Here is a 14,026-nt window from a genome sequence, read left to right on the forward strand (position 1 = left end):
ACCACTTTATTAGCCATGAACGAGTGATACAGTAAAGGTCAAAAGGTGCTTTGTGTTGCACTGCTGGCGTCTTGTTTGTGCCCTCTGATGTTTGACCTTGTTTGTTGTCTTCTTTGTCTCGTGCAGGGACCTCTGGGCAGGTCGGGGTTGGCGGGATTACCTGGAGCTGATGGGCCTCCTGTGCGTGCTCTTATTACCTGTATATATACATACATATAGTGTATCAGTTTGACATGAATCACAAATTACACCACTTCACTTCTGCAAACCTTGGACCATTGTTATTTCTTAGGCTTTTAAATGAACGCATAACACAAAGGTTCCCACACGTGTGCATTATATGATATAACATCTTTCAGATTCATTGTAATATGCTGTATCCATCAAGCTATTGACACCGAAGCAGGTTGAGACCAGCATGTAGATCCCCGAGCATGACTTACAGTATAGTGTCAGTAAATATTATTATCATAGTAGTATCATTTATGAAAGTCATAGCTATCCTAAAACCATTAAATCAGTAGCAACTGGACTTGAAAACTACAAATTGTATTCTCTTCTGTTCAAGTATATTCAAGCAAACTTCAAACAAAGTCCAGTTTCTGCTGATTCAATGTTTTTGGATCACTTAAAAAAGTTAGTCTAGAAAAGGCTGCAGGGATTTGGAAGAAGACACAGTTAAGGATCTCTAAAGGTAAATGTCAGACTTCTTCTCCAGCTCAACTATTACAGGCTCCAGCCTCAAGCCACAATGGTCAGTGTGCTGCACAGAGGAAGTTCAAATGATGAACAAATGAATATAGTTTTCAGTTTCCCTTCTGTGGTTTTTCCTCAGAAATAACAACATAAAAGTACAAACCCTTGCTAAGAAACAACAGTGTGAATTTTAGAAACACCACACTCATTAGGTTCAGTACTTCCTTTTCTGGTAACCAAACAGTCAAGTCACCCCTTTTAATCACATCTTCAAAGAACAGCAAAGAAGCCTCTTTTTCTCTATATTCTATACACAGTAACACAACATTGTCTTTGTTACGTCCAGCAGTTTATTTTGCATTCGCTATTTTCAGTTTAAATGCAACAACCACCATTAACCACTTTACCAACTGTTATTTTACAGGGTCATCCTGGTAAAGAGGGGCCGGCTGGAGAGAAAGGAGCACAAGTAGGTGTTTTTAATGTGTTACTGTGGTGAAAAGACAACACGAGTATGGTCGTGCAGTTCCTAAACTAAAGTAGCTTCTTTTCTCAGGAAATTGTTCAGATAAAATGAATTTGTTTCCCTTGATAATACAAAGCGGAACTATTCTTCTGAAGCTCTATGATTGTGCTTGTATTTTTTTATTTACGTATTTATTTATTTTTGCTTCTGGGGAAACAAGCAGAAATCATAGCACTTATTTATTGTAAGAATAATAGTAGTAGTAATTAATAGGTGCACACAAATGGAGAATTCAAGTACATGTTTTCGTTGTGTCTAAAGTGTATAAATATTTTTGTAATAATGCTGTTAATTTATTATATGAGTGTCAGTATTTGACAGAACATTTGGATTAATACTCTACAGCTGCCTGCACTAAAATAACTAATGAATACCAGTGTATACAGTAAATAGCTATTAATGACATGCAGTTGGTGATTGAATAAACCAACTCTGCTTTCTTTTCTACAGGGTTCATCAGGCCCACAGGGTCCTATCGGTTATCCTGGCCCTCGTGGCGTGAAGGTGCGGTTTATGATCGACTCCCTTTGGGGAGTTCAGACTCTTTCCTCTCACTCTGCCGTACATAACTGTGCTGAATTTATCTCATGGCTGTAATGTCTCCGGTTCAACAGGGAGCTGATGGAGTCCGTGGTCTGAAGGGGTCAAAGGGAGAGAAGGTACACACGTCATTTCTTAACTTACCACCATGTAGTGTGAGCAAGTGAGCAGCCAAATGAGATTGTGACTCAAACACTGGAAAGAAATGATATCATATAGTGTATTAATGCAGTAGATTGAGCAGATGTAGTTATCCTCAGCCTTTCAATATAATTAATGTGGGGTTTATTTGTGTCAGAGGCAGGAAAGATTGGCTATATAACCAAGCCACACTTTGTGTTTTGTGGTTGAAACTTAGTTTTATCAAGAAGGTGAAGAGGGCAAAATAAAGTTTGTGTATACTTGAAATGTATTCATGTCTCAGTTGTTCTGTCTGTCTCTGCGGCTCTCGATCTTTGTTTTAAAATCTTTTGAGCTGAAGAGACCGACAGGAAGCACCACGCAGAGGTCACCCGATAGTAATCTTCAGTGGAGGCTGAGACTTGGAGTGACCCTCTATGCGTTTTTTGAAGTTTGTAAAGCTGCGATGATCAAGCCTGGTCTCAAAGAACACTGCACTTGATCTCAAGTGCTTTTGAAGTGTTGGTGTGTGTCACCATGTAGGATTTAATCCAAGCTGCTTCTTAGTATGCCTGACGTTTATTTAAGATGACCAATACACGTACACTGCTTCATAAAATCAATTATGAGACTGCGGTGCATTGTTCTTTCTGCAGTGACAGGTATTCATACCAGTTTTTTATTGAATTATTTATAGAAAGAGGTTCAAAAGCCAAAACCTTGAGGAGAAAGGGCTTGTTATGAATAAAGGATGCACTTTACCTCAGGTGTCGTGTGAATGTGGCTGTGTGTGTGTGTGTGTGTTTCAACTTACTAGAAACAGACACACACACTGTTGCATTATGCATCAGATTCTGTTGAAAACATGGACAGGTGACGGACTGGAAACACAGTGTCAAAGAAAAAAGAGGAATCCTAGGCGGAAGTGTACAGTGGCTTTCAGCATTCTCATGATTGTGTTTACCAGAGCTATACGTTTGGATTTACATACAAGTTTCACATAGGTGTTCTTTGGTGTCACTTTTATGGATCTGAATTCAGTGTGTCGTTATTATATTTGTAAAAAATAAAGAAAGAAATCCTTGCATTGGATGCATTTTTTTTAGTTTTGTAGTTTCTGCATCATAATATTTCCTCACAAAACTTGCTGGTGCTTATTGTAGAGAGTGTGAAAAGTGGTACAGCAAGAGAGCAACCCTTTAACCCAAGTATGCTACACATGCTGTTCCACTTTTTGACCAGCAGAGAGCAGCATTGGTCCTGTGCTCCACAGTGGCAGTCAGATTTTTTTCTTTTTTAAGATGCTCACTAAATACAAGAAGTGGGATTCAACAATTGATGTCAACACATCATTTAAAAGACACAATAAATAAATGCACAAACAATCTTTGTCTCATTTTAGGGTGAGGACGGTTTCCCAGGTTTCAAGGGAGACATGGGAATCAAAGGAGACCGGGTGAGTCTCCTCAGTGAAATAACATCAGATGTCACGTAAATATGCATGGCAACACTTACTCACTGTGTTGGTTCTTTCTGCTCATGCAACAGGGAGAGCTTGGCATGATTGGGTCCCGAGGAGAAGATGGTCCTGAAGGTCCTAAAGGTCGATCAGGACCCAACGGAGAAGCAGGGCCCCTTGGACCTGCTGGGGAAAAGGTAACCGTTATTTATATACATAGGTAACGTTCTTGTCCAGCTGCTGTCATTACAGTGGAGTCATCATTCTGGGATGTAAAAAAATACAGAGTCAATGAGCAGCAACTGCTGCAGAGTAATGTTGTCTTCAGGGCATATTACTGTTCCTTAGAGTTTTAAAGGCATGTACAATTTTCTTTACAATGGTTAATAAATAGGTTGATAAAACCATTTCCTGTATAGCATTTACAGAAATATCTACTTGAAAAGTTTGACTTTGCATTAACAGTTTGTCAATGTGGTATTGATAGCATTGCACTTAAATCATTCCACTCCAGTGTCTGTTTTATAACACTTCTTAATTAAATGTCTGTTTATTTTTGGAAGATGGATATTTCGCCGTTGTAAGTAAGACATGTTTTTCCTTGGACATCGCCACTCTTGCTCATCTCTATACATAAAGTCGTTGTGAAACTACAACTTAAATTTAAAAACATTTTCTGGGTATAGAGCAACTGTCACACAGTTTTTCTTTTTAAGAAATGTGAATTATTTTCTATGTGATATGTTGATATCCATTGAAGGCCATCACAGAGAATTCATACTTTAATTTGATTAATGACGCCGGTGCTTTATCTAAATATCTTTCATGGGAAAAAAGGCCCGTACAGGCACAAATACAGGCCTGTTGGACGAGTGTCTTCTTGACTGTGACTGTCATTAGCTAATCATTTATAGAAAGCATTTGTTTAACCTCCAGGCTATTTCACACACCAGGTGGAAGTAAAACCTCCCTCAGTGATAGTGAATGGTGTGTGCTGTGGTTTGCAATATTTAATCATGCTGATGTGGAGTTGTTTCGCACCCTGAGATAAGTGTTGATTGAAGCCATTACCTGGGGAATATTGTATTAAAATGATGTTTTTTGTACAAAGATATACGATGTTTATGACCATAGACACCGCTGAGGCTCAGTGGCTTGTAGTGTATAAATAAAGGCAATAAGGGGACACTCCTGTCTGGTTTATCCCAGATTTAGGAAACACTATTATTTGTCAGTATCACAGCAGTTAAGTTTTGTGCAATAACGCCAAGTCTATTTAAAGCTTTGATGTGAATTCAAAGATAACACAATAATGAAATGTTTTCAAATCTGTTTTGACAAATTCGTTCTAAACAAAGACTCTGATCTATATCCTTTACTGTTAGACGACAGTCAAGTTTCCAATGATACAGTTTGACATTCAACATGATTCGAGAGAGAATTGAACATTAGTGGTGAAATTATTTGCTAATAATTAAGGTTTTACTAGTTATAGTCATGACACTCATCAATACTGTTAGCAGTCAAGTTTCCAATGATACAGTTTGACATTCAACATGATTCGAGAGAGAATTGAACATTAGTGGTGAAATTATTTGCTAATAATTAAGGTTTTAATAGTTATAGTCATGACACTCATCAATCTGGTACCCTAATTTGATTTCCCATTGTTTCCACCTCCATGGCATTCATGTCACGATGGTAAACGATATTTTATCTAATTAAAGATAATTTCCCCTCCAAAACACCAACCTCAATGTCCTTCTTCTTAACACAGGCATTTGTCTAATCAATATTATTTTAAAATACTTATCGATGCACCTTAATCCAGCAGAGAATTTCCATCCCCAACAGTTTTTCATAAATTGTTAAGGAAATAGTCGGTAATCCATAATCAATACATGTATTTTAATAACTTAACTTGAATATTTCTGCAGAATAGGATCTGTTTTGTAGTTATCTGCTGACTGATTATTACAAAACAAAAATAAATACAACCCTAATAGAATAGAATGTCTTTAGTTGTATTGCACGAGTACAAGATTAAGATTAAAAATAATGTAAATAGATGGTCAGCGGTCAGCATTTCTGCCACTTCCTGCAGCTCTCAATGCATAATTTGCAGTGAAAAGTTTGGGCTTTAGTTGTTTAATCCTGATTAATTTGGGCTACTTTTATCAGCCTGCAACACTCCTGCTCTTATCGTCCCTCACATGTTTGTGTTTTAATGGGAAAAGACCATAAAACCATCAATGGTTTCTCCGTGTATTTTCTGACATGTACTTTGTTTGTGTTTCACAGGGTAAACTTGGTGTCCCAGGATTGCCAGGATATCCAGGAAGACAAGGACCAAAGGTGAGTAAATGTATACTCTTCTCTTCTCTGAACAGAACAGAATAAATTAGTTCTGAAAAACTGTTAGCAGTTACCAATTTGGGCACAATTTACACAAAGGCTTCTAAGTTCATAGGAGGTTGGATACATCGCAAATATTAGATTTTTGAAATTATCATCGTGATGCATCTGATTTAAATCTTACTTGATGTCGTTAATGCAACATGTGTTGAAGTGCTGTGCAGCAGGTAAGTGATTTTGTTTACCCATCCTCAGAGTTTGGCTAATATCATTCAGTTTTGTGTTTGCAGGAGTGTTGTGCTTGACATTTTAATTTAAAAGGGGTTGTTATTTCAATATGAAAACTTCCCAGACACATTATGTGGTGTGTTGTATAACCTCTAAACATTTGTGGAATTAAACAGAATAATTCAGCCAAAGTAAAATAAGTGTTATGGTTGGGATTAAATGACAGCACTAATGCTTAATTGTATGATGTTTACATATGGTGTTTACTGTGTGGAAGTAGCTGGGCTGGGTGTAGATAATCACTGGGATGAACGGTCATTATCATGCACACTCTGACCCACTCAGCCGCTCAATTCCCACCATATCGCCCTCTTTCTATTGACAGGGCTCACGTGGTTTCAATGGGTTCCCCGGAGCCAACGGAGAGAAAGGAGCCAGGGTAAGGAACAAAATGCACACCAACACACACACACACAGTGTCGGTCACCACACAATCACATTACCCAACAAAAGAAAAATGCATTTCTATTATAAAGGACAAAACAAGTGCAGTTTCAGCTAAAATTGTTGATTTATGTAGGAACTGATATTGAATTGAAATGATTAAAAATGAACAAAGTGGGAGGATTGAACAAGTCGTTTACTTTATTGAGTTAATTGCATTGTTAATAGAAGATAATGTTACTTTACTAGATAATGCTCCCTGCCTAAATCAAACTCTTTTGTCATCAAATGCAATATTGTCTCATATCAAGTCATAACCAGATAACTTCTCTGACTGTATTTACTGTCAGTTTGTCTCTGCTTTAGACTTGATTGACTTAAAGAGAGCATATTTTACTGTATATGTGAACTTTGGCCCTCGTTAAGCTGTTAAACTGTTATTGATTCGTATTGATTGGAGTTCAGCAGTCGGATACATTTTATCTTTAGACGGATTCAAATTAGATGTGTTGTACTGAATAGTAATGCCATAGGGGGAAGCGTGGCAGCTGTTTGTGTTTGTGTCTGACATATTTTGCCTCGTTTATCAAACAGGGCATCGCAGGTAAAGCTGGTCCAAGAGGGCAAAGAGGCCCGACGGTATGTATTATTAAATGAAATAACCTTTTATAGTCAATGCATCTGTAGGTTTTGTGTCTGACTGTTTTGTGTCTGTTTTATGTTGTTTTTTTTGTAGGGTCCTCGTGGTGGCAGAGGAGCCAGAGGTCCAACAGGAAAACCAGGACCCAAGGTACTAAAATACAACCAATTGTTTTAGACTCCTCACTGACTCGCACCTTCATCAGGCAAAATTATTCAGGACTTCTCATCTTCATGCCCTTTCCAAACATGTATAGGATAAAATGAACTCATCTGAAAATCAACTGATAATATGTTGTTGTTGTTTGTTTCAGGGCACATCAGGCAACGATGGTCCTCCAGGCCCACCTGGTGAGAGAGTAAGTCCATAACACAACGGAGACTCACACTGATTGCTATGCATGTGAATACAAACAAGGGACATCATCCACAATTAGATGTATAGTATTTCCTTCTGTGCAGCACGGTAGCCCAGGGTGGCTCACTCCGTGGCAAAATGAACACTGTCGCCTCGTCACCGCAGTGGCACCTTATTTAAAACCCTTTAGATCTTAGATTTCCGCAGGTGTTGTAGTTCAATTTCATTAAAAAATAAAAAATAAAATAAAGTCATGAAACAAAACAGGCAGCTGCAGCATGTACTCAGTTTGCATTAAAGCAGAAGGAAGAGAAGTGGATTTTATTACAACTCTGACAGAGCTTGATGGGGAACCTGTCAGGCTGCAGTTCCTGTCTTCTGTTAGAAAGAACACATAACAAGAATAAAAGAGTGTTAACAAAGGCTGTGTGAGACAGCATCTCTTTCTTTTCTCATGGGCTACACATTCAGGTAATTCAGTCATTAAAAAAGGCAACCAAGTCCTTATAAGTCCTTTTTTAGCAAAGTTTAACTCCATGATACTTACTGACATTTGCAAAGCACTACTTGGGTCACTGTTTCATTAGTTGCTCCTAAATCTTGATTTTTTTCTCTACCTTCCCGCAGACCTTTAGTTTTCCACAGCGCTCCGTATATCACATGACTTATTTTAAATCTCACTAAATCCCAAACCACAATGTCACTGTACAACAAAAACTCATTCTAGTTTTGATATGGACACTGAACAGTTTTTCCCCGTGTTCCAGACTCTCATTGTTTGTGTTTGCCATTGTGTGTCCCTCTTTCATCTCCTTATTTTTCACATGTGTTCTATAAATCTTGTGTATTCATACAGTACAGTCTTTAAACTTTAAAGTACCAACCAGTTTTGTTTTGGTTGAGGAATTTACTTGACTTTTTCCAATAAGATATAAGAGATAATATATTAGAATATGATAAAAAGTTCCTGGGGCTTTTGATACTAAACACAAGGAAAACACGTCAAGTAATTCCACATTCGCTGGCTTATATATTGCTTTATTACAGCCCTTTGCCCTGTTATATTGACCTTTGGATTCGAATGGGGGCTGACCTTATTTTACAGGCAGTTTATTCGCCTCCTCTGAAGTCCCTCTAAGTTAACAAGGTTTGAAATATTCCCTTTCACAAAATATAACCCTTCAGGCATTTGATAACCTTTCAAGATTAAGGCAACTGCGGCTAATAAAAATACAGAGAGACCTCAGGAGTCCACATTTTTGTCTGTACCGGGAAAGTAGATGAAACTTTTTTTTTAATCCACTGTGCCTCTCCACTGTGTTCACTGTAATGACTTCAAGTCATCACCAGCACAGCTGATGAACAGTGATTCAGCGCCTCAAAGATGGTGCATCACGATCTGCATTTAATTACTTTGTCTCCTGTCTCCTGTTTTCTGTTTCGTGATTTTACTCTTTGTGCATCTCTCATCAATTTGACTCTCTGCACTGATTGCAGGGACCTCAAGGACCCCAGGGACCTGTTGGCTTCTCTGGACCAAAGGGCCCCCCTGTAAGTATTCCTCCTCATCCACGATAAGCACTTGACAGCTCAATGTAAACCACCCATGTGGCGTGAAGCTCATTCCTTCGGGTGCAGTGTCTTTACTATTACTTCCTGTCCTCCTCCCACTGTCTCTGTAGCAAATTATCCTTAATTTGCAAACATTATAAGTCACAGTTGATTCAATTTGAGGAGTTCATCGGGTGCAGTAATATATGGCAATATCCATAATTCTGTGGGGGGATCATTAATCTAGCTGTTATTGAAGCAGAAGCCATTTTCCTGCTCTCCGTCCCTGCTCTCCAATCGAGGCGGGAGACAAGTGGTAATTTCCACCTATCGATTCAGGTTTGGATTCATAGCTGGCTCTCAGTCAAAAAAACCAAAAAAAAACCAAAAACAGAACCCTTTATTTTTCCATTAGTGTTCCGGTAGTCTGACTATAATTGTGTTTGTAGGGTATATTGTGCCCAGAAAGCATTTGCACGGAATTGCAATAATACAATCTCACAGGGATAGAACCTGTCTTGTAGCTCCATCTTTTCACACCACATAATGATTTGCGATGATGATAAATGTACTGGCTTACTCAGTGTTTTAATTCCCACAAAACAGGGACCACCTGGAAAAGACGGACTGCCCGGACATCCTGGCCAGCGAGGAGAAACGGTGAGGGTTTTTTTTTTTTGTTTGTATCCTGAATGGCGTTAGTGTTTAACATCTTATTAAGTCCAGAAACAAAACTTCACTTGGTGTGTCTACTTTTTTCACACAGTGACAGATCTGTTATATTTCCACAGCAGGAAAATACAGGAGATTTTTTTTGTATCTTAATGGCAAATGAATTAAATTCCATGTAGCCATTAAGTCTTGTGTACAAATGACAAGAATTCCAGGAGTTAAGGTTGGCTGTCTGTTGCAGTAAAAGCTGGCAACCAGTCTCATACAACCGTGCACACACACACACACACACTTCATCCTCTGCCACCATTTATCTCATCTTAGTCTTGAGTCAGTATGCAGGAGATTATAATCAGGGAGCCAGCATCTCCGGATGCTAAAGAGGCAGACATGTCTCCTAAAACAAAACCTACAACCCCTGCACATTGTTTAAGATCATCTATGCTACTTGTTCCTCCTCTCTCTCTCTCTCTCACACACACACACACAGACACACTGCATTCTGTTTGAGTTAATCCAAATGGCTCAGACTCCGATTGACAACAGAGAGCTGGGGGAAACGTCTGTCTTATTGCTAATTTGGCATGTTTGCAAATATCCCTCATATTACATTCTCTCTAAAATAACTTCAAATTACATAAATATAAATAAATAAAAAAGCAAAAGCAAAACAAAGTGTAATAATTGCTGAAACAGAACGGAACAACGGTTGCTGCGGTTTTCTCAAGAGGCATTTTTATGAGCTTAATGAGGAATGGCCGCACTAAATGTGCCCCGATGATGCATAGATGGCATATCCCAAAAGACACAAAATCCACCAACAACAAAAGAATAAACAAAGACAAGTTTGATTTGATCACACCTTGTTGCAATCCCACTGCTCTTGAATTCGATTTCCCTCCTACTTGGTATGCATCAGTGCACCTTGGTTTGATGAGGCTCAGAGGGAAATAAATTCTCCTAAAAGCTTGACACATCATCGCCTCTATCATTAAAGCATCCCTTCCCGCCTGCCTCTTTCCTATAGATAACAAAATACGCCACACACGAGTGCCTCTCTGCCTTCACTGCTATTCAAGTGACAACAGAGGAGTCCTCATCACGGTGTAGATTTATGCTCTGATGAGCAGACGTCACAAGCGTCCAATACGGAAATGGATCACAGCAGTAAAGACGTTCAAAGGTGGCCAGCCCTGGCAACACACATCGGCGTATGAGGAAGCGCAAATAAAGATTTGAATTGGTGTCTCAGAGTCAGGGTCGATGCTGTAACAGAGCGGCCCGGGGGGTTGCATCACCGTAAATCCCGACGTACCGATGATCAACATGCCGGGATCAGCTGTCCATGGGCGTGGATTTAAAAACTTTGATTGGCTGTTTGATAACAACTTACAAAGGAAATGAGTCATAAAAGCCGCCTGGTTGTGTTTGAGGGATTCAAAGACTAGTTGGAAATGTGGGTGCATCAGCTCTGTGTTGATCACTATCTGTCATTCTTTCTGTTACACGTCCAGAAATACACCATGTATTATCAACTCATGGCAGACGGCTCTATTACACTATGGACGACGTTTCAACTATTGCTGCGTCAATTCACCTCGCTGCCAAGCATCATGTTGGATTAATAATAATGGGGAATAAACTGTTCAGTGCATGGACTGTTAATACTTGAGCCAATGGAGATCGGATTGTTCCTCTCCTAGAAGAGAGACGTTCATCTGATTTGTGCTACAGTGTTGACTCAATAGGTGTTGAACTATCGCTTTTGTAGTTTCTTCCGACACACAGAGTATCCACAGGAAGTGCAAGTCACAGAACTGTTAGCACAAGTTTACATCTAACTTTTTGGTCTGTGTTCCCCTGGAGAACGTATTTTTATTCTTACTCTTTTTCTTATTATTGTTTCAAAAGTGCATTATTTAAGGTAATTTATTAGGTAACTTATTTTTCCAATAAGATAAATAACTCAACAACTTATTTTAGTTACCCAACATTATGGTTTAAAAGACCTTGCTAAAGAGAGATAAAATGTGCTAGTGTTTGTCTACTTTCAGCATCCTGGTGTGATAGTTGATCTACACAAATATTATTCAATTATTACTAATTGCAGCAGAAAGTTCAGTACAATGTTTCCTCCAGTACTTTGTCCACAGTGTATACAGTACAGGAGAAATGACACGAATCATACATCCCGAGCAATGATAAGGAAACCATGCTGTGATTTGCATTCACATTAACCAAGTTATTGGGCTTGTCTGTGTTGTCAGGCGTTTATTTAAAGTGCTGGATCCAGAATGCAAATGATCCATGTGGGTAATATATTGCAGCGTTGTCTCTGGTAAGGTTCAATAAGCGAGATGAATGTGTGTTGCCTGATTGCCTGGTTAGATTCCACCCGAGAATGTTTTTGCCTGGTGTCTGCGTTTCCCTTTTCTGTCTAATTTCAGCAGCCGTGAAATCTTATAATCTGAACATCATCCCAATAAGAAAAAGATCCATGTTTCCAGTGCAGTGTATTATAATAAACAATATCTACCTGCAGCTGTTCACGAGGCAGCATTGTAATGAAATATAATCTGTCCTTGATTTGTGGATGAAAGCTCTTTATCCTACATCAGAGAAATGCATCAAACCTAAATCCCGGCTTCTCAGCTCAAACAAACTCAACAGAAATCCCTGTTTACACACTTTACTCTTTACGTGCTATGTTTCTGCTGTTATAATCCACATCAGTAAGACTTTTGTTTTCATTTCCAGGGTTTCCAAGGTAAAACTGGTCCACCAGGTCCAGGAGGTGTTGTCGGACCGCAGGTAATGTGAATATTTATTTAGATTCTTCTCAGTAACTGCTACATTTGTAAGCTGACAGACTAAAGTATTTATCTTGAATCAAATGATTTATCAATTGATGATCTGTTATTGATTGTCTTATAATTTTATATCTCGACAGAGAAGATTTGATGTGTGGGTCACGTTTTGTTCGTGCCAGGTTGATGGGTAAATTACATGACCTTTTGTGATCACATTTCAGGGACCCACTGGAGAGACTGGTCCCGTTGGTGAGCGAGGCCACCCTGGACCCCCAGGTCCACCTGGAGAACAGGGTCTTCCCGGTGCAGCTGGAAAAGAGGGAGCAAAGGTAGAAAACGTTTAAAAAGGCAAACTTTTTTTGCTGATAAATTGAATTGAATTCCTGTGTTGATGGAGGCCAGTGGTTAGATGTGTAACATTATCCTGTATCTGCAATAAATGCTCACACTTCTATGTAGTGTTACATCATACAAGAAATGTCCTTTCGCTGCCCTTTTTAGATTTTGCTGTTGGCCTGTCTTCCACGGGCTAACACACATAAAACGAGACTCTGAAACTCTGTGTTTCTTATGGGCTGTAATAAATTGGTGTTAGTTACACAAAAGTGAGGAAGCTGAATATTCAACTCATACAATTGCAATTATAATACATGATTTTTGCAGACTGAGCCTGCTGCGTTCATAAGCAGTTATGTTTCTTGAGGGCACGCAGAGCGCCATTTACTACTGGATTGCTTAAATAAAACTGGAAGAAACCTGTAATAAATCTGTAGCAATATGTTCAGCTGGAAATGCCAGAGCACAGAGTCTCCCCATCACTCACTGAGCTGCACCAGGCTCTGGCAAACGGCTGCACAAAATACAGTAGATGAGATTTGTGGAGCATCTGGCTACACCTTGGTTCTCCCTGCCCACCGATTGAGTGCCCATTAGGAGCAGACAGCAGCCATTTTGCAGAAGTATGGGTTGCTCCAAAGCAACCCTCTGACTCCCAGGAGCTCTCAGCATGCCTTGCTCCCCATCCCTTCCCTCAAACCCTCATTTTCTCCCCATCTTCCCCAAGCAGACAGTTTAATCAAGTCCATCGGCTAGCTCCAAACCCACCGCCACTCACAGACCCACTTCCCTCCCTGCTCTGCTCAGGCCTGTACATCAGTATGCCAGGGACACTTTGTGGAGGTCTTGGCAGCCGAGCCCAAATCCTCTTATACCTCTCAAGCCAACTCTTCTGTGCCTCCCTGTTTACAGATAAAGTCAGCCTGCCAATAGAAAAGAAAAGAGAAACAAGGCAAAAGTAACTTTTTCTGAAGTTAAATGTGTTGGTTTTAGAAATGTGTGGTAGAAAATGAAATGAGAGTAGGGAAAAACTAAGTTCACCATGCTGAAAGTCATTAGCGCTGTTTCTTTGTGAAGATAGAATGCAAAGGAACTTTAAGACTCCTTTGTTGACCCTCGTTAGCAGTCAGGCAGCACTTCATTTTTAAATTTTGATTCCTTTTCTTTTTCAACCTTTTCAACGACAACAACAAAATCTACACAAAATGCAGGGAGTGTAAAAAGACCATCATCTCTCTGCTTTGTGTTGTGGGTGATTACACTGGTTTTGATTAGAGTTGAGGCTAATGTAT

The 14,026-nt window shown here is 39.3% G+C and overlaps 1 protein-coding gene across 3 annotated transcripts in view; it reads left to right on the forward strand.

Annotated features, from left to right (window-relative positions):
* col11a1a (collagen, type XI, alpha 1a) overlaps window positions 1-14,026 on the forward strand; it is a 70,058-nt gene that overhangs the window by 29,990 nt on the left and 26,042 nt on the right. For all 3 annotated transcript variants that reach the window (XM_044030748.1, XM_044030756.1, XM_044030764.1), the window contains 15 exons: window positions 127-180; window positions 1,121-1,165; window positions 1,673-1,726; window positions 1,837-1,881; window positions 3,285-3,338; window positions 3,431-3,538; window positions 5,643-5,696; window positions 6,310-6,363; window positions 6,963-7,007; window positions 7,105-7,158; window positions 7,322-7,366; window positions 8,863-8,916; window positions 9,523-9,576; window positions 12,346-12,399; window positions 12,620-12,727. In XM_044030748.1, the coding sequence (XP_043886683.1) occupies window positions 127-180; window positions 1,121-1,165; window positions 1,673-1,726; window positions 1,837-1,881; window positions 3,285-3,338; window positions 3,431-3,538; window positions 5,643-5,696; window positions 6,310-6,363; window positions 6,963-7,007; window positions 7,105-7,158; window positions 7,322-7,366; window positions 8,863-8,916; window positions 9,523-9,576; window positions 12,346-12,399; window positions 12,620-12,727 (882 nt within the window). The remainder of the gene's footprint in view (window positions 1-126; window positions 181-1,120; window positions 1,166-1,672; window positions 1,727-1,836; window positions 1,882-3,284; window positions 3,339-3,430; window positions 3,539-5,642; window positions 5,697-6,309; window positions 6,364-6,962; window positions 7,008-7,104; window positions 7,159-7,321; window positions 7,367-8,862; window positions 8,917-9,522; window positions 9,577-12,345; window positions 12,400-12,619; window positions 12,728-14,026) is intronic.

Source organism: Solea senegalensis, linkage group LG1 (assembly GCF_019176455.1).
Source record: "Solea senegalensis isolate Sse05_10M linkage group LG1, IFAPA_SoseM_1, whole genome shotgun sequence".
NCBI lineage: Eukaryota > Metazoa > Chordata > Actinopteri > Pleuronectiformes > Soleidae > Solea > Solea senegalensis.